General features: G+C 45.4%; 3 protein-coding genes across 4 annotated transcripts in view; 1 reads left to right on the top strand and 2 right to left on the bottom strand.

Moving 5' to 3' along the window:
• Positions 1 to 416: 416 nt before the first annotated feature.
• On the bottom strand, positions 417 to 21018 carry LOC124137315. Of its 2 annotated transcripts, none has more exons than XM_046503561.2 (15): positions 20881 to 21018; positions 17264 to 17417; positions 15529 to 15824; positions 14659 to 14799; positions 10481 to 10725; positions 10227 to 10311; positions 9509 to 9682; positions 9213 to 9286; positions 8149 to 8331; positions 7781 to 7954; positions 6106 to 6261; positions 3448 to 3534; positions 2416 to 2599; positions 1877 to 2076; positions 417 to 1607 (listed from the first exon to the last, which is right to left on the bottom strand). In XM_046503561.2, exons 2-15 carry the CDS (start codon positions 17313 to 17315, stop codon positions 1532 to 1534), a joined length of 2127 nt encoding a protein of 708 aa, XP_046359517.2. In that variant the 5' UTR covers positions 17316 to 17417; positions 20881 to 21018; the 3' UTR covers positions 417 to 1531. The 2 variants fall into 2 exon arrangements, with proteins under 2 accessions (XP_046359517.2, XP_046359518.2); XM_046503562.2 differs by lacking the exon at positions 20881 to 21018 and adding an exon at positions 20177 to 20316.
• On the bottom strand, positions 17869 to 19100 carry LOC125383679. The gene is made up of 3 exons (XM_048402382.1): positions 18744 to 19100; positions 18551 to 18690; positions 17869 to 18367 (listed from the first exon to the last, which is right to left on the bottom strand). The coding sequence occupies exons 1-3, from the start codon at positions 19098 to 19100 to the stop codon at positions 17869 to 17871; spliced, it is 996 nt and encodes a 331-aa protein (XP_048258339.1).
• LOC124137320 (organic cation transporter protein-like) overlaps positions 20941 to 26555 on the top strand; it is a 33353-nt gene continuing 27738 nt past the window's right edge. The window contains exon 1 of the mRNA XM_046503572.2: positions 20941 to 20958. The gene's annotated coding sequence lies outside the window, so the exon portion shown is untranslated. The remainder of the gene's footprint in view (positions 20959 to 26555) is intronic.

The raw sequence follows: 26555 nt of genomic DNA on the forward strand, positions 1-26555 counted from the left end.
ATATTCGGTAAGGATGGGATTTATGGATGAACTCGGTGTAGGTTCTAACACCGTTATCAAGCAAGTGGTGTTAGAACCTACACCGACACGTCGCTCTTAATTGTAATAAAGAAGTTGTCATCCATGAATCCTATCCTTACTTAGTACTCCAACTTCTAAATGCCTATCAAAGAAGAATTTTTTTATGATATTCAAACCGACAAAAGCGAGGTGAATTTACAGGCTGTACAGTATTTAAACCACGACATTCAAAAGTCCGTCGGCTCACAGTATATTATGCAGATCAGTGAATGCCATCCTGTCAGCAAACCCCCTGCATAGGCCCGCACAGCATAGGCATAACGCATGAAATCCTGATTTTATGGACGCTTCTGTCACTGCCTGTCGTTGGTTTAAAACAAGACAACTCTGAAATACCGTGTATAAAACTTTATTTCTCAGTTCGTGGGTACACGTATGGGTGCAGTTGGAGAACACGGCAGTCAGTTTCAGGGATTATATGGTGGTAGGATAAATGTTATGTTGTAACTTATGCACTTTTGAGAAGACAAATATGGGATGTGTGTGTTGTTGATTTGGTCATGGATGGCGGCTGGTGTCTGTTCATGTAGCACAGTTGTGTTGTGTTGCCGTGTCACGGAAAGGATACACACTCACATGTAGCTGTGGCTCATCAAGCTAACTTTCAGCAATAAAGATCCAACAAAGTTCAAGATGTAAAGATGTTTGTGATGGTCGTTTATCTCTACGATGATGGGGGTAAGTGGGCTTTCCCGGAAAGCATGGTGGATTGTCTCCCCTTTGGACCAGACAGTCTCACAATTAACACACGACTGGTCAGATGAGATCAGACATTCCCCTCCCATGAGACAAACCACGCGAGAAGCCTGAATCTTGCTGTACAGTGTGTATTCTCATGCACGTGAGACACTCCTTGAAGTCGAGACGTATACCAGTCCCCGCTATACCGCTGTATCAGTGTAAGCACTCACGTGTCATGTGCTGATGGAGGTGATAGTTGCTCAAAAATACCGCGTTGACGACGATGATAACGACGATCGTGATGATGATGATCTTGACGATGATGGTGATGGTGATGGAGATGCTGGTGGTGGGAATGATGGTGATGACAATGGAGTGAGTGAGTTTGATTTTACACCGCTTTTAGCAATATCCCAGCAATGTTACGTCGGGGGACACCAGAAATGGACTCCACACATTGTACCATGTCGGGAATCGAACCCGGCGTGACGAAGACAATGGGGATGACGGTGGTGATGATGATGTTGACGACAATGGTTATGACAGCGGTGACAGTAGTGACGACGATGGTGATGATGATTGTGATGATGATGGCGATGACAATGGTGGTGATGACAGTGATGACGATGACGTGACGACGATGATGATGACAGAGGTGACGACGATGGTGATGACGATATTGATGACGTCCCTGGGTCGATGCAGGATCTGCATGTGTGACAAGGAGTTACTGAGACACATCAGTTACAGTCTAGGTCACTACTTGGTGTCATGTCCTTCGGTCCTTCCGGGCCGTTCCTAGCTTGTCACGTGATTCTGAATTTACCAGGTGCTCCAGATACTCTCTGAAACATGACGACACGAACGTGATGTTCTTTATGAAACATTGCCACAAAAATGTGATGTACTCTCTGAAACAGATCCAAAAACACGTGACGTACTCTTTGAAACATTGCCACAATAACGAGATGTACTCTTTGAAACATTACCACAATAACGTGATGTACTCTTTGAAACATTGCCACAATAACGTGATGTACTCTGTGAAACATGGCCACAATAACATATATCCAGTAGCACCTATTTACTCGGGCCATGTAGAAAATTCACTCACTGGATGAGCACGAGGCTGTTCTCCTGTCTGGCGAGTCTGGACTGGATGGTCAGAAGGGTCATCCTGTTTGAGTCCAGATGATCCCACAGGTCCCGGATGTTCTTGTTCATCTGACTCAGCTCCGGGCCGTCCCAGCGTTTAAGGATGTCACGTGGGTTATTTATCTCCTCCATCTCTATGTACGTCTTGAACCTGCTGCTCTGAAACACGGACACGTGGCAGTGGATGTAGGCACGCCCTGAGTAGGGGATCCACGGACCCACCTTGCCGACATATATACTGTTGAGTTCGACTCTGATGATAACCCACCTTGCCGACATATATACTGTTGAGTTCGACTCTGGTGATAACCCACCTTGCCGACATATATACTGTTGAGTTCGACTCTGGTGATAACCCACCTTGCCGACATATATACTGTTGAGTTCGACTCTGGTGATAACCCACCTTGCCGACATATATACTGTTGAGTTCGACTCTGTTGATAACCCACCTTGCCGACATATATACTGTTGAGTTCGACTCTGGTGATAACCCACCTTGCCGACATATATACTGTTGAGTTCGACTCTGCTGATGATCCACGCCCTATTGAGCTCCAGCCCACGCTGTGCGTCTCTCTGTACGTAGTGGTAGGTGTCGCTGAGCTGGGCGATGAGGATGCTGAGGAGTACCACGCAGCAGAAGAATAGGAAGGTCACCATGAGGAAAGTGCTCATCGGCCTGAAGACGACGACAGTGATGACAGAGTGAAAGACAAACAATTGTGGTGTCCAAGTATAACGATGATGGTGACGTAAATTGGCATTTATACAATGATAAAGAAGTTTGCATATTAGCGAAGTTAAATTGTCATGACAGCGTAACTATGGTATCATATAAAAGAATCGGATGTTCTCCTCTTTTATGGGTACTTGTACATCATATAGGCTGAGGTATCATTGACGACATGTTGCAGGAAATCATCATCAGCTGGTAGGTTTATTATTGCTGTCTTGACTGTCTAACATTTACACGGAACCGGCAAATAACCTCTCATGCTGCCACCGAATTAAACCAAACAGTTATCACATAGTTGTAACTACTTGTCAATCATAATCTGCACTTTAGTTTTAAAACACTCCGTGCCCTCAATTTTAATATTTCTCAGATATTGACTTCTATACTATATTGATATTGGTTGGGGTTGGGAAGAACGTGCTTTCTTTAAAATACGTCCTTTCTGGGCGATGAGTTTCCTGTAATTTACTGTATTATATAATGCAGATCTCTCTATACTATTGCACAATCAGAATATTTCTGTGATGGAAAGGGGGCACGCGTGGCCCAGTCGTCTAAGACGCCGCAGTTCGCAACCTATGATTGTGGGTTCGAATCCCGGTTCGCCCCGATAATGTTTCTAGGTTTGTCAGCACCATACCCGTGCTCGTGGGTTTCACCGAAGTGGTAAACGCCAGAGACCTGCACCACTGACACGCCGTGATATAACTGGAATACTGTTAAAAGCGGCGTTAAACTCAACTCACTCACTCACTCACTGACTGTGATGGAAAAATGAATTGTTCACATACGGGTATCCTCCCTCGCCTGCATACTCCACTACAGCGTATGCCTCTATCAGTGTCCGTACACCGACAAACATGACATTCCAGTAGTTGCTGAAAAACACGAAGACAAGACGTGTAGAAGCTGAAAAGTGGCAGTCGTGGCTCCCCTGAACCCCTGAACATAAGGATATCAGACATCAGCTGCTGAAACATGAAAAACATATCTACCCCGTAGTAAATATAGTAACCATATCAATCCCGTAGATGCTGAAACATGGTATCTAAATCTACCCCTAGATGCTGGTTAGATCAGGGTTAGAATTGGTCTTCAGCAACCCATGGCATCTAACGGGATCGGTGGTCAGGCTCGCTGACTTTGTTGATGCATGTCATCGTACCCCAAATGCGTAGATCGCTGCTCATGATATCAACCACAGGATTGCCTGGTCTAGACTCTTTACAGACCACCGTCATATAGATGGAATATTGCCGAGAGCGGCGTTAAACAACAAACAGACACACAAACAACAAGAAACCTGGAAACTACAGTTACCCTGTAGATGCTGAAACATGGAAACCATAGCTACCCGTTAGATGCTGAAACATGGAATCTATAGCTACCCTGTAGATGCTGAAACATGGAAACCATAGCTACCCGTTAGAAGCTGAAACATGGAATCTATAGCTACCCTGTAGATACTGAAACATGGAATGTATAGCTACCCTGTAGATGCTGAAACATGGAAACCATAGTTACCCTGTAGATGCTGAAATATGGAATTTATAGCTACCCTGTAGATGCTGAAACATGGAAACCATAGCTAACCTGTAGATGCTGAAACATTGAATCTATAGCTACCCTGTTGATGCTGAAACATGGAATCTATTATAGCTACCCTGTAGATGCTGAAACATGGAAACCATAGCTACCCGTTAGAAGCTAAAACATGGAATCTATAGCTACCCTGTAGATGCTGAAACATGGATTCTATAGCTACCCTGTAGATGCTGAAACATGGAAACCATAGTAACCCTGTAGATGCTGAAATATGGAATTTATAGCTACCCTGTAGATGCTGAAACATGGAAACCATAGCTAACCCGTAGATGCTGAAACATGGAATCTATAGCTACCCTGTGGATGCTGAAACATGGAAACCATAGCTACCCTGTAGATGCTGAAACATGGAAACCATGGCTACCCTGTATATGCTGAAACATGGAATCTATAGCTACCCTGTAGATGCTGAAACATGGAAACCACAGTTACCCTGTAGATGCTGAAATATGGAATTTATAGCTACCCTGTAGATGCTGAAACATGGAAACCATAGCTAACCTGTAGATGCTGAAACATTGAATCTATAGCTACCCTGTTGATGCTGAAACATGGAAACCATAGCTACCCGTTAGATGCTGAAACATGGAATCTATAGCTACCCTGTGGATGCTGAAACATGGAATCTATAGCTACCCTGTAGATGCTGAAACATGGAAACCATAGCTACCCGTTAGAAGCTAAAACATGGAATCTATAGCTACCCTGTAGATCCTGAAACATGGATTCTATAGCTACCCTGTAGATGCTGAAACATGGAAACCATAGCTACCCTGTAGATGCTGAAACATGGAAACCATAGCTACCCTGTAGATGCTGAAACATGGAAACCATGGCTACCCTGTATATGCTGTAACATGGAATTTATAGCTACCCTGTAGATGCTGAAACATGGAAACCATAGCTAACCTGTAGATGCTGAAACATTGAATCTATAGCTACCCTGTTGATGCTGAAACATGGAAACCATAGCTACCCGTTAGATGCTGAAACATGGAAACCATAGTAACCCTGTAGATGCTGAAATATGGAATTTATAGCTACCCTGTAGATGCTGAAACATGGAAACCATAGCTAACCCGTAGATGCTGAAACATGGAATCTATAGCTACCCTGTGGATGCTGAAACATGGAAACCATAGTTACCCTGTGGATGCTGAAATATGGAATTTATAGCTACCCTGTAGATGCTGAAACATGGAAACTTTAGCTAACCCGTAGATGCTGAAACATTGAATCTATAGCTACCCTGTAGATGCTGAAACATGGAATCTATAGCTACCCTGTAGATGCTGAAACATGGAATCTATAGCTACCCTGTAGATGCTGAAACATGGAAACCATAGCTACCCTGTAGATGCTGAAATATGGAATTTATAGCTACCCTGTAGATGCTGAAACATGGAAACCATAGCTAACCCGTAGATGCTGAAACATGGAATCTATAGCTACCCTGTAGATGCTGAAACATGGAAACCATAGCTACCCTGTAGATGCTGAAACATGGAAACCATAGCTACCCTGTAGATGCTGAAACATGGAAACCATGGCTACCCTGTATATGCTGAAACATGGAATCTATAGCTACCCTGTAGATGCTGAAACATGGAAACCATAGCTACCCTGTAGATGCTGAAATATGGAATTTATAGCTACCCTGTAGATGCTGAAACATGGTTACCTTGTCGTCCCTGTCGGTGATCACATTCCTATCAGCGTCTTCCTCAGCCAGGGAACCTATTGCTATTGGATGATCTGTTGCATTGCAGTTCAATAACTCTCGCCAACACATACGTCTGTGGTGTGTTATGTATATAGTGCTACAGCAATATGAAACTGCCCACCTGGTTTCGTTATGCACGGTCAGGGCGTTCTCTCCCTTGAGTGCCAAGGTGAAGGACCCGGTGAAAGCAAGGAGGATGACGAGGAAGAACAGGATGAACTGGAGGATGTCCCTGCTGATGATGCGCCACAGGATCAGGGCGTAGGCTCCCGTCCGCCTGCAGGGAAATGGCCATCTATCAGTTACCCGAACACCTGGTGTCATCGTGCAGTTACCTGAACAGCTGGTGTGCATCTATCAGTTACCTGAACACCTGGTGTTATCTTGCAGTTACCTGAACACCTGGTGTTATCTCGCAGTTACCTGAACACCTGGTGTTATCTCGCAGTTATCTGAACACCTGGTGTGCATCTATCAGTTACCTGAACACCTGGTGTTATCTCGCAGTTACCTGATTACCTGCAGCTGGTGTGCATCTATAAGTTACCTGAACACCTGGTGTTATCTTGCAGTTACCTGAACACCTGGTGTTATCTCGCAGTTACCTGATTACCTGGTGTTATCTCGCAGTTACCTGATTACCTGGTATTATCTCGCAGTTACCTGAACACCTGGTGTTATCTCGCAGTTACCTGAACACCTGGTGTTATCTCGCAGTTACCTGATCACCTGATGTGCATCTATCAGTTACCTGAACACCTGGTGTTATCTCGCAGTTACCTGAACACCTGGTGTTATCTCGCAGTTACCTGAACACCTGGTGTTATGTCGCAGTTACCTGAACACCTGGTGTTATCTCGCAGTTACCTGAACACCTGGTGTTATCTCGCAGTTACCTGAACACCTGGTGTTATCTCGCAGTTACCTGAACACCTGGTGTTATCTTGCAGTTACCTGAACACCTGGTGTTATCTCGCAGTTACCTGAACACCTGGTGTTATCTCGCAGTTACCTGAACACCTGGTGTTATCTCGCAGTTACCTGAACACCTGGTGTTATCTCGCAGTTACCTGAACACCTGGTGTGCATCTATCAGTTACCTGAACACCTGGTGTTATCTTGCAGTTACCTGATTACCTGGTGTTATCTCGCAGTTACCTGATTACCTGGTATTATCTCGCAGTTACCTGAACACCTGGTGTTATCTCGCAGTTACCTGAACACCTGGTGTTATCTTGCAGTTACCTGAACACCTGGTGTTATCTCGCAGTTACCTGAACACCTGGTGTTATCTTGCAGTTACCTGAACACCTGTGTTATCTTGCAGTTACCTGAACACCTGGTGTTATCTCGCAGTTACCTGAACACCTGGTGTTATCTTGCAGTTACCTGAACACCTGGTGTTATCTCGCAGTTACCTGAACACCTGGCGTTATCTCGCAGTTACCTGAACACCTGGTGTTATCTCGCAGTTACCTGAACACCTGGTGTTATCTCGCAGTTACCTGAACACCTGGTGTTATCTCGCAGTTACCTGAACACCTGGTGTTATCTCGCAGTTACCTGAACACCTGGTGTTATCTTGCAGTTACCTGAACACCTGGTGTTATCTCGCAGTTACCTGAACACCTGATGTGCATCTATCAGTTACCTGAACACCTGGTGTTATCTTGCAGTTACCTGAACAGCTGGTGTTATCTTGCAGTTACCTGAACACCTGGTGTTATCTTGCAGTTACCTGAACACCTGGTGTTATCTTGCAGTTACCTGAACAGATGGTGTTATCTTGCAGTTACCTGAAGACAGCGGCATACTTGAACATCCTGAGCGTCCACAGCAGATAGCCCATTGAGAAGACATGCCACTGCTCCTGTCTGTGAGTGAAGCGGAGCGGGATCACCATCAGCAGCAGGAAGGAGGACGACAGGTCGATCCAGTTAAACTTATCCCTCCAGTAGTCTCCTCGATGTCTGGAACATGTCATATATCTCACACTAGACATCTTGTCAGAAGTGATATTACTTTGTCATTGTTTGAAGAAAGGAGTAAAACAGTTGTTAATATTTTGTTGTGGTAAAACGGCGTTACTGTGTTAGTGTAACTATGTCTAGCCCAGTGTATGTATTACTGCGCATGTCCACACACTGTGGGAGGACAGACCTACCTCCGCATTTGGTTCAGCTCCAACACCAGGGTGGCGAGGACGAGGACGGCCCCAAAGCATTCCGCCACCCCCCGGGCGATCTGCAGGGGGTCCGAGTATAAGGCGGGGTCAGAGGTCAGGGTAGATACAGCCACGGAGAAGGTCAAACACAGCAGCGTGACGCAGAACAGCAAACAGTTCAGTCTGAAGGGAAGTCAAACACACTACGTTACGGCATATTGTAATAAAGTCAAACATAATTCGTCAAACTGAAGACAAGTCAAACACGTTTGATCATACTGAAGAGAAGTCAAACAGGATACGTCATATTGTAGAGATGTCAAACACGCTACGTCATATTGTAGAGAAGTCAAACACGCTACGTCATATTGTAGAGATGTCAAACACGCTACGTCATATTGTAGAGAAGTCAAACACGCTACGCCACACTGCAGACAAGTCAAACACGTTACGTCTTACTTTAGTGAAGTAAAAAACACGATACGTCATATTTTAGAGAAGTTAAACACGCTACATCACGCTGCAGCATACAGAGTACACTGACGACTCCGTACATTCACTAGCTCACACCACATACCTACACTAACACTGATGTCAGCTGATATTATATAAAGCGCCAACGCCAGAGAATAACCAGTCTCGCTTATGCGACAAAACAGATTTCACTTGGCGTAGAAATCAAAAGAGGAAGGAAAATATTTCTGGATGGATCACTGAAAACCAGTGATGACATCAGGTGTTCGCGATAAAAGACATCATACAGAGTCTTGTTAAAGATAGTAATAGACCGCCTTCGTGGAAGGTCCGGGGTTCGATCCCCGGCCACGTCATGTCGGGGGGCTTGTTGTTACCCTGTCTGACGCTCGGCATTAAGGGGCTAAAACAAGGACTGGTCGGCTCGGAGTCAGTATACTGTGTCTGAGTGGGGTATTCATGTTAAACTGCGGCATGGTATCTCAGTGGGCATTTGTCCGGACTAGTACAAGCTGTCACACCAACAGACACACACACCAACACACACCAACACACGCACACACACACACACACACATAATATACCCTTACTCGAATCTGAGTCTGGCGTATTTCTTCCACTTCCGGCGTATTAGGAGACGGACGACGTCATGGAAGACAAGCGACTGCAACACAACACGACAACACATACAATCGTTGATGAGTCAGCAAGTTTTCGGACAGAGTTGCCGGACAATTGGTGCACGGACACTAGAGACAACAGACTGTTTCCAGGCCATCGATGGGTAAGTTTTCGGATTAACTTGCCTTGAGATTTAAAAATTGGAACGGATCTTTCTTTAGTAGCTGACAGCACAACGCATCCATCTCCGTCATTGCTGGCCTACCTTCAGACCTCGCTGTGAGATCAGATGGAGACAGGACTTGTCGTGGGATTCAAACTCGGGGTGGGATGGGGAGCGCCCTTTTGCATCTACTTCCAGCACGTGATAGAACACCCTCACGTGACCACTGTCACCCAGACGGTCCATCATGGCGTCTAGGACGCCCAGTGCCGCATGCTGTAATACAAATATTCATAATATCTGAGGAATGTATTTACTGAAACCGAGGAGATTCTATCACACGGTATCGAGGTTATTACATAATGAGCCATACACCCAACGGAAACACCCTAGAATCTATCGCACTGATACCCATCTACCCGTATAACGTCATCTGTACCTGCACTTATACCAACCTGCCTGTATAACGTCATCTGTAACTGCACCTAGGGCTATTTACCTGTATAACGTCATCTGTACCTGCACTTACATCAATCTACCTGTATAACGTCATCTGTACCTGGAATTATATCTACCTGCCTGTATAACGTCATCTGTACCTGCACTTACATCAATCTACCTGTATAACGTCATCTGTACCTGGAATTATACCCACCTACCTGTATAACGTCATCTGTACCTGGAATTATACCCACCTACCTGCCTGTATAACGTCCATGCACTTTGTTCCATCTACCAATATAACGTCATATGTACCTGCACTTAGTTACGTCACCCGTATACACGGTGATCTGTAAGATAATGCGTCAAAGACCATTACCTGCATGTTGTTGTTTATGAGATCATGTAGACTGCACTCGGCGGCCGATCCGGCATCCTCGGTAGCCACAAACAGACTCCGTACTCTGAAAACAGACACAACAGGTAAGTAATCGTCCTTGGCATCCGTTACTGAACATAACACACATCTATGTTACACTACTGACCGTCTACAGACATTGTCAGTAAACAATGAATCTTTGAAGCCGTACGACCCCCTTTTTCTACTCGTGCGTCAAGTGACGCTCGACTTACACCGTATGTGGCATGACCGACAGCAACATCGCAGCGATGTCGTCGTTGTTGTTGTTGAGGGCCAAGTGGTAGGGCATGTTGTTGTCCTTGTCTCGGACGTGAGGGAGGGCCTCATTCTCCAGCAGTTTACTACACACACCCTTGAAGTTCCTCTTGACGGCGTGGTGGAGGGGGGTCTGCCAGGCGCTGTCGCACGTCGACGGGTTGGCGCCGCGGTGCAGCAGGGTGTTCACGAAGATCTGCACCTGAACACGAACCCAACATATTGCACGATAATAAGTGTCTACCTTAGCTTCAGTAGGGAAGTGTGGATGTGAAACAACAGTGTCTGCCTTAGCTTCTTGTAGGGAAGAGCGGATGTCAAACAACAGTGTCTACCTTAGCTTCAGTAGGGAAGTGTGTGATGGCGTACAACAGTGTCTACCTTATCTTCCCGTAGGGAAGTGTGGATGTCAAACAATAGTGTCTACCTTAGCTTCAGTAGGGAAGTGTGTGATGGCGTACAACAGTGTCTACCTTATCTTCCCGTAGGGAAGTGTGGATGTCAAACAACAGTGTCTACCTTAGCTTCAGTAGGGAAGTGTGTGATGGCGTACAACAGTGTCTACCTTAGCTTCAGCAGGGAAGTGTGTGTGGCGTACAACAGTGTCTACCTTAGCTTCAGCAGGGAAGTGTGTGATGGCGTACAACAGTGTCTACCTTATCTTCCCGTAGGGAAGTGTGGATGTCAAACAACAGTGTCTACCTTAGCTTCAGTAGGAAGTGTGTGATGGCGTACAACAGTGTCTACCTTAGCTTCAGCAGGGAAGTGTGTGATGGCGTACAACAGTGTCTACCTTATCTTCCCGTAGGGAAGTGTGGATGTCAAACAACAGTGTCTACCTAAGCTTCAGCAGGGAAGTGTGTGATGGCGTACAACAGTGTCTACCTTATCTTCCCGTAGGGAAGTGTGGATGTCAAACAACAGTGTCTACCTTAGCTTCAGTAGGGAAGTGTGTGATGGCGTACAACAGTGTCTACCTTAGCTTCAGCAGGGAAGTGTGTGTGGCGTACAACAGTGTCTGCCTTAGCTTCAGTAGGGAAGTGTGGATGTCAAACAACAGTGTCTACCTTAGCTTCAGTAGGGAAGTGTGTGATGGCGTACAACAGTGTCTACCTTATCTTCCCGTAGGGAAGTGTGGATGTCAAACAACAATGTCTACTTTAGCTTCAGTAGGGAAGTGTGTGATGGCGTACAACAGTGTCTACCTTATCTTCAGCAGGGAAGTGTGTGATGGCGTACACCAGTGTCTACCTTATCTTCAGCAGGGAAGTGTGTGTGGCGTACAACAGTGTCTACCTTATCTTCCCGTAGGGAAGTGTGGATGTCAAACAACAGTGTCTACCTTAGCTTCAGTAGGGAAGTGTGTGATGGCGTACAACAGTGTCTGCCTTAGCTTCAGTAGGGAAGTGTGGATGTCAAACAACAGTGTCTACCTTAGCTTCAGTAGGGAAGTGTGTGATGGCGTACAACAGTGTCTACCTTAGCTTCAGTAGGGAAGTGTGTGATGGCGTACAACAGTGTCTACCTTATCTTCCCGTAGGGAAGTGTGGATGTCAAACAACAGTGTCTACCTTAGCTTCAGTAGGGAAGTGTGTGATGGCGTACAACAGTGTCTACCTTAGCTTCAGTAGGGAAGTGTGTGATGGCGTACAACAGTGTCTACCTTAGCTTCAGTAGGGAAGTGTGGATGTCAAACAATAGTGTCTACCTTAGCTTCAGTAGGGAAGTGTGTGATGGCGTACAACAGTGTCTACCTTATCTTCCCGTAGGGAAGTGTGGATGTCAAACAACAGTGTCTACCTTAGCTTCAGTAGGGAAGTGTGTGATGGCGTACACCAGTGTCTGCCTTAGCTTCAGCAGGGAAGTGTGTGATGGCGTACAACAGTGTCTACCTTAGCTTCAGTAGGGAAGTGTGGATGTCAAACAACAGTGTCTACCTTAGCTTCAATAGGGAAGTGTGTGATGGCGTACAACAGTGTCTACCTTAGCTTCAGTAGGGAAGTGTGTGATGGCGTACAACAGTGTCTACCTTAGCTTCAGTAGGGAAGTGTGTGATGGCGTACAACAGTGTCTACCTTAGCTTCAGCAGGGAAGTGTGTGATGGCGTACAACAGTGTCTACCTTATCTTCCCGTAGGGAAGTGTGGATGTCAAACAACAGTGTCTACCTTAGCTTCAGTAGGGAAGTGTGTGATGGCGTACAACAGTGTCTACCTTAGCTTCAGTAGGGAAGTGTGTGATGGCGTACAACAGTGTCTGCCTTAGCTTCAGTAGGGAAGTGTGGATGTCAAACAACAGTGTCTACCTTAGCTTCAGTAGGGAAGTGTGTGATGGCGTACAACAGTGTCTACCTTATCTTTAGTAGGGAAGTGTGTGATGGCGTACAACAGTGTCTACCTTATCTTCCCGTAGGGAAGTGTGGATGTCAAACAACAGTGTCTACCTTAGCTTCAATAGGGAAGTGTGTGATGGCGTACAACAGTGTCTGCCTCAGCTTCAGTAGGGAAGTGTGGATGTCAAACAACAGTGTCTACCTTATCTTCAGTAGGGAAGTGTGTGATGGCGTACAACAGTGTCTACCTTATCTTCCCGTAGGGAAGTGTGGATGTCAAACAACAGTGTCTACCTTAGCTTCAGTAGGGAAGTGTGTGATGGCGTACACCAGTGTCTGCCTTAGCTTCAGCAGGGAAGTGTGTGATGGCGTACAACAGTGTCTACCTTAGCTTCAGTAGGGAAGTGTGGATGTCAAACAACAGTGTCTACCTTAGCTTCAATAGGGAAGTGTGTGATGGCGTACAACAGTGTCTACCTTAGCTTCAGTAGGGAAGTGTGTGATGGCGTACAACAGTGTCTACCTTAGCTTCAGTAGGGAAGTGTGGATGTCAAACAACAGTGTCTACCTTAGCTTCAGTAGGGAAGTGTGTGATGGCGTACAACAGTGTCTACCTTAGCTTCAGCAGGGAAGTGTGTGATGGCGTACAACAGTGTCTACCTTATCTTCCCGTAGGGAAGTGTTGATGTCAAACAACAGTGTCTACCTTAGCTTCAGTAGGGAAGTGTGTGGTGGCGTACAACAGTGTCTACCTTAGCTTCAGTAGGGAAGTGTGTGATGGCGTACAACAGTGTCTGCCTTAGCTTCAGTAGGGAAGTGTGGATGTCAAACAACAGTGTCTACCTTAGCTTCAATAGGGAAGTGTGTGATGGCGTACAACAGTGTCTGCCTCAGCTTCAGTAGGGAAGTGTGGATGTCAAACAACAGTGTCTACCTTATCTTCAGTAGGGAAGTGTGTGATGGCGTACAACAGTGTCTACCTTAGCTTCAGTAGGGAAGTGTGTGATGGCGTACAACAGTGTCTACCTTATCTTCCCGTAGGGAAGTGTGGATGTCAAACAACAGTGTCTACCTCAGCTTCAGTAGGGAAGTGTGTGATGGCGTACAACAGTGTCTACCTTAGCTTCAGTAGGGAAGTGTGGATGTCAAACAATAGTGTCTACCTTAGCTTCATTAGGGAAGTGTGGATGTCAAACAAACAGTGTCTACCTTAGCTTCAGCAGGGAAGTGTGTGATGGCGTACAACAGTGTCTACCTTATCTTCCCGTAGGGAAGTGTGGATGTCAAACAACAGTGTCTACCTTAGCTTCAGTTGGGAAGTGTGTGATGGCGTACAGCAGTGTCTACCTTATCTTCCCGTAGGGAAGTGTGGATGTCAAACAACAGTGTCTACCTTAGCTTCAGTAGGGAAGTGTGTGATGGCGTACAACAGTGTCTACCTTAGCTTCAGTAGGGAAGTGTGGATGTCAAACAACAGTGTCTACCTTAGCTTCAGTAGGAAGTGTGTGATGGCGTACAACAGTGTCTACCTTAGCTTCAGTAGGGAAGTGTGTGATGGCGTACAACTGTGTCTACCTTATCTTCCCGTAGGGAAGTGTGGATGTCAAACAACAGTGTCTACCTTAGCTTCAGTAGGGAAGTGTGTGATGGCGTACAACAGTGTCTACCTTATCTTCAGTAGGGAAGTGTGGATGTCAAACAACAGTGTCTACCTTAGCTTCAGTAGGGAAGTGTGTGATGGCGTACAACAGTGTCTACCTTAGCTTCAGTAGGGAAGTGTGTGATGGCGTACAACAGTGTCTACCTTAGCTTCAGTAGGGAAGTGTGTGATGGCGTACAACAGCGCTTTCTCCTTGGTTCCATGGTTTCTGATCAGGCGGTCTATGATGGTCTCCAACTCAGCCTCCTGTCGTCCTATCAACAGCAGCTGACTTTTGTGTGCGACCTGCAGCATAGAACCCACAGTGTCATCCTTACAATCTACTGCCTCTATGACCTCTGACTGTACAACAATAGCAGCATAGAACCCACAGTGACATCCTGACCATCGACTGACCCTGTGACTTCTGACTGTACGATAATAGCAGCATAGAAACCAGTAACATCCTGGCCATCTACTGACTCTGTGACCTCTGACTGTACGTTAAGAGCAGCATGGAAACCAGTGACATCCTGGCAATCTACTGACCCTGTGACCTCTGACTGTACGTTAAGAGCAGCATGGAAGCCAGTGACATCCTGACCATCGACTACCTATGTGACCTCTGACTGTACGATAATAGCAGCATGGAAGCCAGTGACATCCTGACCATCGACTACCTATGTGACCTCTGACTGTACGTTAAGAGCAGCATGGAAGCCACAATGACATCCTGACCATCGACTACCTATGTGACCTCTGACTGTACGATAATAGCAGCATAGAACCCACAGTGACATCCTGACCATCGACTACCTATATGACCTCTGACTGTACGATAATAGCAGCATGGAACCCACAGTGACACCCTGACCATCGACTACCTATGTGACCTCTGACTGTACGATAATAGCAGCATAGAACCCACAGTGCGCTTGACCACCGACTGCCAGTAGGTGTAAATGTTACTGTAGACACGTGGACGTTGTTCAACGTGTACGAGTGTTACTATAGTCACAGCACTGACTTAATTACCTCGGTCTGAAAGTCGTCGCCCGTGACGTCCTCTCCGAGCAGGTCCGACAACGAAGGCACCGACGTGATATTTTCACAGGATCGACATCGGCCGTCTTCACATACGTCCACACTACCCCCGCGGCACGAGTAGCGGGGGATCTTGTTCTTACAGAGGGGGCAGTGTCGGTCTTCCCCCGGGACAGGCGGGTGGGAGGCAGGAGGGGTGACAGGGGGAGGTGTTCCAGGCTGGTCCGGGGGGGACGCTGTGTTACCCTCTTCCTTCTCCCTCTCTGTGTCATCCTCTGGGGTGGTTGCTGAAAACGACAGAACACTAGTGAATAAGTGAATATGGTTTTACGCCGCTTTTATCCATATTCCAGCAATATTTCGGCGGGTAACACCAGAAATGGGCTTCACACATTGTACCCATGTGGGGAGTCGAAGCCGGGCCTTCGACGTTACGAACGAACGCTTTAACCACTAGGCTACTACCCCGATTATTACCAAATATATCTCAACAACATTGTCGATTGTCACCAAATATATCCCAACAACATTGTCGATTATTACCAAATATATCTCAACAACATTGTCGATTATTACTAAATATATCCCAACAACATTGTCGATTTTTACTAAATATATCCCAACAACATTGTCGATTATTACCAAATATATCCCAACAATATTGTCGATTATTACCAAATATATATCACAGCACCCACTCACTCTGTATTACCCGATGTTAGTCCTAGGGCGCTTGCGGCTGAAGGTAATGTTTCTCCACCGACGACAATGAGGTTTATGTAACTTTTATGTTACAATAACGCCTCCAGCTAGTGGCAACATGTTTCCGCATTTTTATCAGAACTATTTTTTCCTCATCTATATGATGAATGTTATACTGATTACATTCCCACCAGCCGTTTAGCGGGCGAGTGATAAGGTTGTTTATTGTGTGATCTACTAGATTTGTGACAATGTACAAGAATACTTTTAAAATAGATATTTTCGTGATAATAAACAATGATATAACAACAAGAAGTAAGCGTGTGTGTTTATTAGCGCAAATAGACGGCGTATATATCCCCATTAACATTGACCTGGGTCACTACTGACAGTAGCTCGTGAGCTCGTGAGTGAGTGAGTGAGTGAGCTCGTGAGCTCGTGAGTGAGTGAGTGAGTGAGCTCGTGAGTGAGTGAGCTCGTGAGTGAGTGAGTGAGTGAGTGAGTGAGTGAGTGATTGAGTGAGTGAGTGAGTGAGTGAGTGAGTGAGGTTTAATGCCGCTTTGAACAGTATTCCAGTTATATCACGGCGTATCAGCTGGACATGGGAGGAAAGCTAGACGTGATGCAGGTCTCGGACGCTTACCACTTTGGTGAAACCCACGAGCGCTGTGCAGACAAACCAAGAAACATATTCAGGGCGGTACCTGGATTCGAACCCCCAATCGTGGGTTTCTGGCATGTCTGTACAGGCAGCTAGACGGCTCTTCCAGCCTTGCCCCTAATTAGTGAAATACGTATCGCCATATCCATTACAGGATATGCATCCATCATAACGTTCAACGATCCCACCGATTTTACATCAATCACCTTGTTTCAGAACCAGTATCAAAGTGTCATACAATATGGAATATATACTCACCGGTCTTTCATGTAAAACAGTAAGTAGTTTGGTAAAACATTAAATTCACATCAGTGCTATGGTTTAATGATTTCAACCTTAACCAAGAAAATCTTAGTTGCTCACCTTTGCCGTTCAGGTCATCCAGGACTATGTCGCCGTGGTCAACGTCGCTCATGTTTAGTTAGGTCCTTGACAGGCACCGGATCAAGCGTCTGTTACACACCGGACAACCCTATACTCCACTTCCTCATTAGACAGGAAGGGTGAAGCCTGTTGCCTGTATAAATAACTCTATTTTATTGGATAGTGATTGTTGAGCTGTATGAACTACTTCCGTGGTTACTGTACAGATGTACAGTTATTGTACAGCTGTTGATGACGTAGTTACACATAGTAACAGCTGACGGTCACATAGTAACAGCTGTCGGTCACAAAGTAATAGGTGTCGGTTACATAGTAACACAGGTGTCGGCCACATGCCAACAGCTATCGGTCACATAGTAACACAGGTGTTGGTCGCATAGTAACAGCTGTAGGTCACATTGTGATAGCTGTCGGTCACATAGTAACAGCTGTCGGTCACATAGTAACAGCTGTCGGTCACATAGTAACACAGCTGTCGGTCACATAGTAACAGCTGTCGGTAACAAAGTAACAGCTGTAGGTCACATTGTGATAGCTGTCGGTCACATAGTAACAGCTGTCGGTCACATATTTACAGATGTCGGTCACATAGTAACACAGCTGTCGGTCACATAGTAACAGCTGTCAGTCACATAGTAACAGCTGTCGGTCACAAAGTAACAGCTGTCGGTTACATAGTAACAGCTGTAGGTCACATTGTGATAGCTGTCGGTCACGTGGTAATAGCTGTAGGTCACATAGTAACAGCTGTCGGTCACAAAGTAATAGCTGTCGGTCAGATAGTAATAGCTGTAAGTCACATAGTAGCAGCTGTCAGTCACATAGTAACAGCTGTCGGTCATATAGTAACAGCTGTAGGTCACATTGTGATAGCTGTCGGTCACATAGTTATAGCTGTCGGTCAGATAGTAATAGCTGTAGGTCACATAGTAGCAGCTGTCAGTCAAATAGTAACAGCTGTCGGTCATATAGTAACAGCTGTAGGTCACATTGTGATAGCTGTCGGTCACATAGTTATAGCTGTCGGTCACATAGTAACAGCTGTCGGTCAAATAGTAACAGCTGTCGGTCACATAGTAACAGCTGTCGGTCACAAAGTAATAGGTGTCGGTTACATAGTAACACAGGTGTCGGCCACATGCCAACAGCTATCGGTCACATAGTAACACAGGTGTTGGTCACATAGTAACAGCTGTAGGGCACATTGTGATAGCTGTCGGTCACATAGTAACAGATGTCGGTCACAAAGTAACAGATGTCGGTCACATATCAACACAGCTGTCGGTCACATAGTAACAGCTGTCGGTCACATAGTAACAGCTGTAGGTCACATTGTGGTAGCTGTCGGTCACATAGTAACAGCTGTCGGTCACATAGTAACAGATGTCGGTCACATAGTAACACAGCTGTCGGTCACATAGAAACAGCTGTCGGTTATATAGTAACAGCTGTAGGTCACATTGTGATAGCTGTCGGTCACATAGTAATAGGTGTAGGTCACATAGTAACAGCTGCCAGTCACATAGTAACAGCTGTCGGTCACAAAGTAACAGCTGTCGGTTACAAAGTAACACCTGTAGGTCACATTGTGATAGCTGTCGGTCACGTGGTAATAGCTGTAGGTCACATAGTAACAGCTGTCGGTCACATAGTGATAGCTGTCGGTCACATAGTAATAGATGTAGGTCACATAGTAACAGCTGCCAGTCACATAGTAACAGCTGTCGGTCACAAAGTAATAGCTGTCGGTCAGATAGTAATAGCTGTAGGTCACATAGCAACAGCTGTCAGTCAAATAGTAACAGCTGTCGGTCATATAGTAACATCTGTAGGTCACATTGTGCTAGCTGTCGGTCACATAGTTATAGCTGTCGGTCACATAGTAACAGCTGTCGGTCAAATAGTAACAGCTGTCGGTCACATAGTAACAGCTGTCGGTCACAAAGTAATAGGTGTTGGTTACATAGTAACACAGGTGTCGGCCACATGCCAACAGCTGTAGGTCACATAGTAACACAGGTGTTGGTCACACAGTAACAGCTGTAGGTCACATTGTGATAGCTCTCGGTCACATAGTAACAGCTGTCGGTCACACAGTAACAGCTGTCGGTCACATAGTAACAGCTGTAGGTCATATTGTGATAGCTGTCGGTCACATAGTAACACAGCTGTCGGTCACATAGTAACAGCTGTCGGTCACATAGTAACACCTGTAGGTCACACTGTGATAGCTGTCGGTCACATAGTAACAGCTGTCGGTCACATAGTAACAGATGTTGGTCACATAGTAACACAGATGTCGGTCACATAGAAATAGCTGTCGGTCACATAGTAACAGGTGTCGGTCACATAGTAACACAGATGTCGGTCACATCGCTAGGTGTTGTCGACAATGAGTGCTAGGTTGTTGTACGGTAACAGTGCTTTATTGCACCGCTTGTTCTATGTTTGTCTGGTTTACAACACATGTTGCCAATGGTACAGACATCACTGACATATCATTCAACATTCTTTAGAATACCCGCTTGTGAATATCTAAGCCAAACTTCATGGCATTAAGTGAATGAGATCGTCAACGTATCTGTATTGAAATAGGGATGACTGTCTGTCAGTGGGTGTGAGCACACTCTGACTCCCTCACACACAGCACTGCTTCCCCTTAAACATCAGTTAATCCCCATCTAGAAACAGGGATCATCTATACCTAACGAGCGTTTGACAATGACAGCCCTTTAAAATTTTAAATTCTTAACTAATTATTATCCCGCGTTAAAACTGTCTAAACTTGAGTAACATGATAAGACGCAAGAGTAGTCTTCCTTGAAGGAAAGTATGAAGTCGTAGGATAACCAATCATTTATGTAACATTGACTATCATGCCTCGCAAGATACCTTCGTCTCCACGTGTAATCACATAGCGCCAGGTGAAGCAGGTAGGATATCGAACCTCGTGAAAACTGACTGTACACGTGACCAGATTAGCACGTCACTGCAGAATAACTCAACTATGGCCTCATTGTGACAGACACGACCACGACACGAAGGCGGGCGCGACATGCCGAAACTGCATTGCTGTTCACGAAATACTTGAATATTCATTAACAAAGTCTCACTGAAATGACGTCAACCTTTGCCCACTCACAAGTCCACGGGAACAACCGCCAGCGCATGAATAATACAGAAGTGTTAATTCCTTGTGTTTAATTTGGTCTTAATGTAGGAGGAAATCATTGTACATGTCCATAGTGTGAGTTATAACAGTGTTTACTACCTTGTACATGCCCATAGTATGAGTTATAACAGTGTTTACTACCTTGTACATGTCCATAGTATGGGTTATAACAGTGTTTACTACCCTGTACATGTCCATAGTATGAGTTATAACAGTGTTTACTACCTTGTACATGTCCATAGTGTGGGTTATAACAATGTTTTCTCTCTGGTTGATGTCATTAGTGTCACCTGCCTCCGTGGACGCCGGGTGTTGGGTTTGGTTCTAAAGTTCTATCAAATACCCCTATGATTCGGCACAAGTCAACGGTGCCAACTCTCGCTACTTCTCGCAAGGAAGAACATCATGGTCATCATCTACCTACCGGGTTAAGGGCTGCTCCAGAGGCTGGGGGTAACAATCCGGGGTTGCAGAGAACAGCGCGGGGAGAATCACGCCAAAGGTCAGAGTTTAGCGCTTCAGTTGGCCACGTGTCTAACAGACTCACGTGGTTCTGCTCTGAGTATCCACCAAAACGACTTTGTTCAGTAACCACTGGGACACAGTTTGGAGTTCCCTGTCGTCCATGCAGCGGCCTCCAGCTGCCGTAACGCGGGAACCTCAGCGTTCACATCACACCCATCGGCGGGGAGGGGCAGATATGTGAGAAAGCTTGAATAAACACTTGCAGGCCAGCTCGCGGTGCAGACTGTCTGGCTCTCCCTCCGCTCTGTATCCCGGGGCCATGCGCCATGACTGAAGCAGTCGGTGCGGTGTGATAAACCCCACGTGCAAACACGCACCGCCATCTTACACTGCCTAATGGCAGCAGCAATGATGGGGACACAATTGAAATGTGATGTGATGTTATGTTATGTGATGTGACGTGATGTGACGTGATGTTATGTGATGTTATGTGATGTGTGTTTTTATTACTCCTCTGTTTATGAGCCGCTGTGTATAAATATGTCCTTTGTTAGACCAATGACAAAACTGTATTGATTGATAATGTTATCTGTTGCTATCTTTGAATATATTCATTGATAACACAATTCGTTGAGAAATATCAGTGAACGAATTATTTATATCATTAAATAGAAAGTAAAGAGTAAAATTGGGCCTCAAAACTATCAAATGTGATGTGATGATTGCATGTGTTTTGATGCCTGAGTCATGTCTCGCTGAGTTTGTGGTGCCTGTCAATCATCACACCACAAGGTTGCTGTCAACTGGGAGTATAACGAGCCTGGTCGGGGCGACATGGGGTTGTTGTGATGACGCACCTCAGGCAGTGTTAACGAGCCTCCTTGTTCTTATGAAGAAAAAGCTTACATCACTGTCTGCATGTGGGCCCCAGGTCCCTTAACTTGGTGTGATCAGTGTGGTCACTTCTACTCTACTCGGTATAGCGAGGAGGCTCAGTTGTGTCACTGATTCAATGACGGTATAGCGAGTGGGCTCAGTTGTGTCACTGATTCAATGACGGTATAGTGTGAGTGAGTATGGTTTTTACGCCGCTTTTAGCAATATTCCAGCAATATCACGGCGGGGGACACCAGAAATGGGCTTCACACAATGTACCCATGTCGGGAATCGAACCCGGGTCTTCGGCGTGACGAGCGAACGCTTTAACCACTAGGCTACCCAACCGCCCCCAATGACGGTATAGCGAGGGGGCTCAGTTGTGTCACTGATTCAATGACGGTATAGCGAGGGGGCTCAGTTGTGTCACTGATTCAATGACGGTATAGCGAGGGGGCTCAGTTGTGTCACTGATTCAATGACGGTATAGCGAGGGGGCTCAGTTGTGTCACTGATTCAATGACGGTATAGCGAGGGGGCTCAGTTGTGTCACTGATTCAATGACGGTATAGCGAGTGGGCTCAGTTGTGTCACTGATTCAATGACGGTATAGCGAGAGGGCTCAGTTGTGTCACTGATTCAATGACAGTATGGCGAGGGGGCTCAGTTATGTCACTGATTCAATGACGGTATGGCGAGTGGGCTCAGTTGTGTCACTGATTCAATGACGGTATAGCGAGGGGGCTCAGTTGTGTCACTGATTCAATGACGGTATGGCGAGTGGGCTCAGTTGTGTCACTGATTCAATGACGGTATAGCGAGTGGGCTCAGTTGCGTCACTGATTTAATGACGGTATAGCGAGTGGGCTCACTTGTGTCACTGATTCAATGACGGTATAGCGAGGGGGCTCAGTTGTGTCACTGATTCAATGACGGTATAGCGAGGAGGCTCAGTTGTGTCACTGATTCAATGACGGTATAGCGAGGAGGCTCAGTTGTGTCACTGATTCAATGACGGTATAGCGAGGAGGCTCAGTTGCGTCACTGATTCAATGACGGTATAGCGAGGAGGCTCAGTTGCGTCACTGATTCAATGACGGTATGGCGAGTGGGCTCAGTTGTGTCACTGATTCAATGACGGTATAGCGAGGGGGCTCAGTTGTGTCACTGATTCAATGACGGTATAGCGAGAGGGCTCAGTTGTGTCACTGATTCAATGACAGTATGGCGAGGGGGCTCAGTTATGTCACTGATTCAATGACGGTATGGCGAGTGGGCTCACTTGTGTCACTGATTCAATGACGGTATAGCGAGGGGGCTCAGTTGTGTCACTGATTCAATGACGGTATAGCGAGGAGGCTCAGTTGTGTCACTGATTCAATGACGGTATAGCGAGGAGGCTCAGTTGTGTCACTGATTCAATGACGGTATAGCGAGGAGGCTCAGTTGCGTCACTGATTCAATGACGGTATAGCGAGGAGGCTCAGTTGCGTCACTGATTCAATGACGGTATGGCGAGTGGGCTCAGTTGTGTCACTGATTCAATGACGGTATAGCGAGGGGGCTCAGTTGTGTCACTGATTCAATGACGGTATAGCGAGGAGGCTCAGTTGTGTCACTGATTCAATGACGGTATAGCGAGGAGGCTCAGTTGTGTCACTGATTCAATGACGGTATAGCGAGGAGGCTCAGTTGCGTCACTGATTCAATGACGGTATAGCAAGGAGGCTCAGTTGCGTCACTGATTCAATGACGGTATGGCGAGTGGGCTCAGTTGTGTCACTGATTCAATGACGGTATAGCGAGGGGGCTCAGTTGCGTCACTGATTCAATGACGGTATAGCGAGTGGGCTCACTTGTGTCACTGATTCAATGACGATATGGCGAGGGGGCTCAGTTGTGTCACTGATTCAATGACGGTATAGCGAGGAGGCTCAGTTGTGTCACTGATTCAATGACGGTATAGCGAGGAGGCTCAGTTGCGTCACTGATTCAATGACGGTATAGCAAGGAGGCTCAGTTGCGTCACTGATTCAATGACGGTATGGCGAGTGGGCTCAGTTGTGTCACTGATTCAATGACGGTATAGCGAGGGGGCTCAGTTGTGTCACTGATTCAATGACGATATGGCGAGTGGGCTCAGTTGTGTCACTGATTCAATGACGGTATAGCGAGGACAACACGGGCTAACGTCACCGTTACGACATGGAGTGTATCGGTCAATGCTCGGACCAGAACGTGGGTTACAAAACAATCATTAGTTTGATATTTCATATAGATTATTGTTGGGGTCAAAATATTTGTGCAGGTGCCTCATTCTTTCATTAAATTTTAACATTAAAAAATGAAGTGGAATTCGTCACCGATTTGACTTGGACCGGTTTGACAATATCTTTGGTCGTGGGGAATACTTTCCCAGCGACCAGTTTCGATTGGTAATTTATGGTATGAGGTTTTATATTTTAACAATATGCTATGATTCTTTGTGCCCAGTTTAGTCTGAAGCCATGAAATATTACAACATGATTTCGCACAAAGGTAAGTGACACCTTTAGAGGAAGATGCTACTTATTCACTCCTATATTGGAGCGACTGGTGGGAAATTCGTAGATTAACTGCATGTTTAAACCGTGTGGGTGAAATACTATTTTGGGGTTGCCAGATAATGGATAGTCTAATGTTACCCAGAGATACTTCAATAAACTGGAGCCAGTTACGTGGTAGTCGTATTTCAGTAAGTGTTTTCAGTGCTATTTGGTATAATGTAGGTAGAGTAACAGTTTCCTAATACTATTTTGGACCAGTAGCAGAGTGTACGGGATTTGATATTGTGTGTTAGGGGTGACCGACCAGTTACTCCGTCCAGCATGTATAAGGGAGTACTACGACTGATATAAAGTATCTTAGAAAGTCGGTATGTACCTTTTCGATGGAACTAACATTTTCGAAACCCCATATTTCTTATCCGCATAACAAAAAGGACATAACGTATGGTGAAATAAATAAAGTTTACATTCAATGGACATATAAATATACCAGACACGTTGGCATAACAAATGCATAGCTTTATTGGCTTGTAACAAATGTTATATTTGGGATAACGCTTTCTTAGTAAAATACAGATTACAATACTTTTTGGGTCGAGTCCCGTCTGGGATTCGAACACACACTTCCAGAGTGAAGCGCCTAGTCGCCAGCAAACAAAGCTCAGAAAGTCTCAACTTAAAAGGTGTATTAACCTGCATGTTTTCTACTGCCAAGTATAAACATCTTTGGTAAATCCAGGTAAACTGCCAGTTTGTTTACTTTACAATAATTATGAAAAGAATCAAGTGGTTTCTGTAATTTATGAGGGCTATCAGCTTGAAGCACGCCTCGTCCGCATATAACACTACAAGCAGACGGATACATATCCAGTTCATCATCATCTGGTCTAAGTGTTACACCTTCCACCTTATTGGATGTCAGTCAGGTTTCTAAGTCATTTATGTATAATGCAAAAATAACTGGCGATAAATTTGCGCCTTGTCTAACACCATTATTACCATAAAAGAAATCAGAATGTTTATCATTAAGTTCTAAACAAGATTTTATACCGCTGTATATACATTTGATTAAATCAAATAGGTTACATTTTAAATTATAGCTCAATATTTTTCTCCTGTGACCAGTTTTCCAAATATTATCGAAAGCCTTACTGAAATCTTTGAAAGCGCAACAGAGTTACGTTTCCTTGTTTGTAGTAGTTCAGAAAGCCTATGAAGCGTACATACAAGATCTATAGACGAACGTCCCTTCAACCAACCTGGTTGTCTCACAGGATACCTGTCGATTCTAAAGACTGACGTTTGATTATAGATGTGAACAGTTTACTAATGCAGCTTAACAGTGTTACTGGGCGGTAATCTGCAGGGTTATATCGTTCACCTATGTTGCTATAAATAGGCTTGACAATCCCTTCAAGCCACCCCTCAGGGTGAATGCCCGAGTAAAGAACAAGGTAAAATATTTATTTTTTATACACAGGTAAAAGTAACGTTTTTGGCGATTTTATGTACTCGTTGAACACATTGTCGATACCACAGGCCCTGCTTTGTATTGTGTCCATGGATCGCCTTCACGATTTCTTCTTCTAAGCATCGATAGCTTCATTTGTACGTAGCTGCTTCAGTGGTGTCGCCGTCGACGTTCACATCCTCTTCGGGACCGTCGTTGACACCCTTGTAGTAGGCAAATAACTTGTCGAGAGTAATGTGTTCATCTTTGTTTCCTGGACAGAGAATTTATAATTTTTCCAAAAAAAAATTCCTTTGGTTGTTTTGATTTTCTGTTAGACGCTCACATAAATTTTCTTTTGACTTACATGCTTTTGAAAACTTTCACCGTTTTTCTATAGCATCCGCGCTCTATCGATCCCGTTTTTCTGCTGGTTATACACTCTCCCAGTGATACTTTCGTCCAGCCGACTTACAGTTATTACTAAACTATACGGGTCCTGGCCTAACACAGTTGTGGAAGTGTCTACTCGTGCCGAATGTTTTAACAACAGAATCGTACAGTATTTTAGACAAGTATCTGCTACATGACTAATGTCAGAAAGAGTACATGCCTTATAATTAAGATTGTCTGTTTCCTCTCTGATAGCTGCTATATCATGCATCGAGATTCTCAAAGTATATCCCCTCCCATTCGGGCTGCCATCGTCTAGGTGTATCTGGAGGGGTGACGGGTTCAGGTAGGGGTAGCGGCCTAAAGGGG

Source organism: Haliotis rufescens, unplaced genomic scaffold, assembly GCF_023055435.1.
Source record: "Haliotis rufescens isolate VD_foot unplaced genomic scaffold, xgHalRufe1.0.p SCAF_26, whole genome shotgun sequence".
Taxonomy (NCBI): Eukaryota; Metazoa; Mollusca; class Gastropoda; order Lepetellida; family Haliotidae; genus Haliotis; species Haliotis rufescens.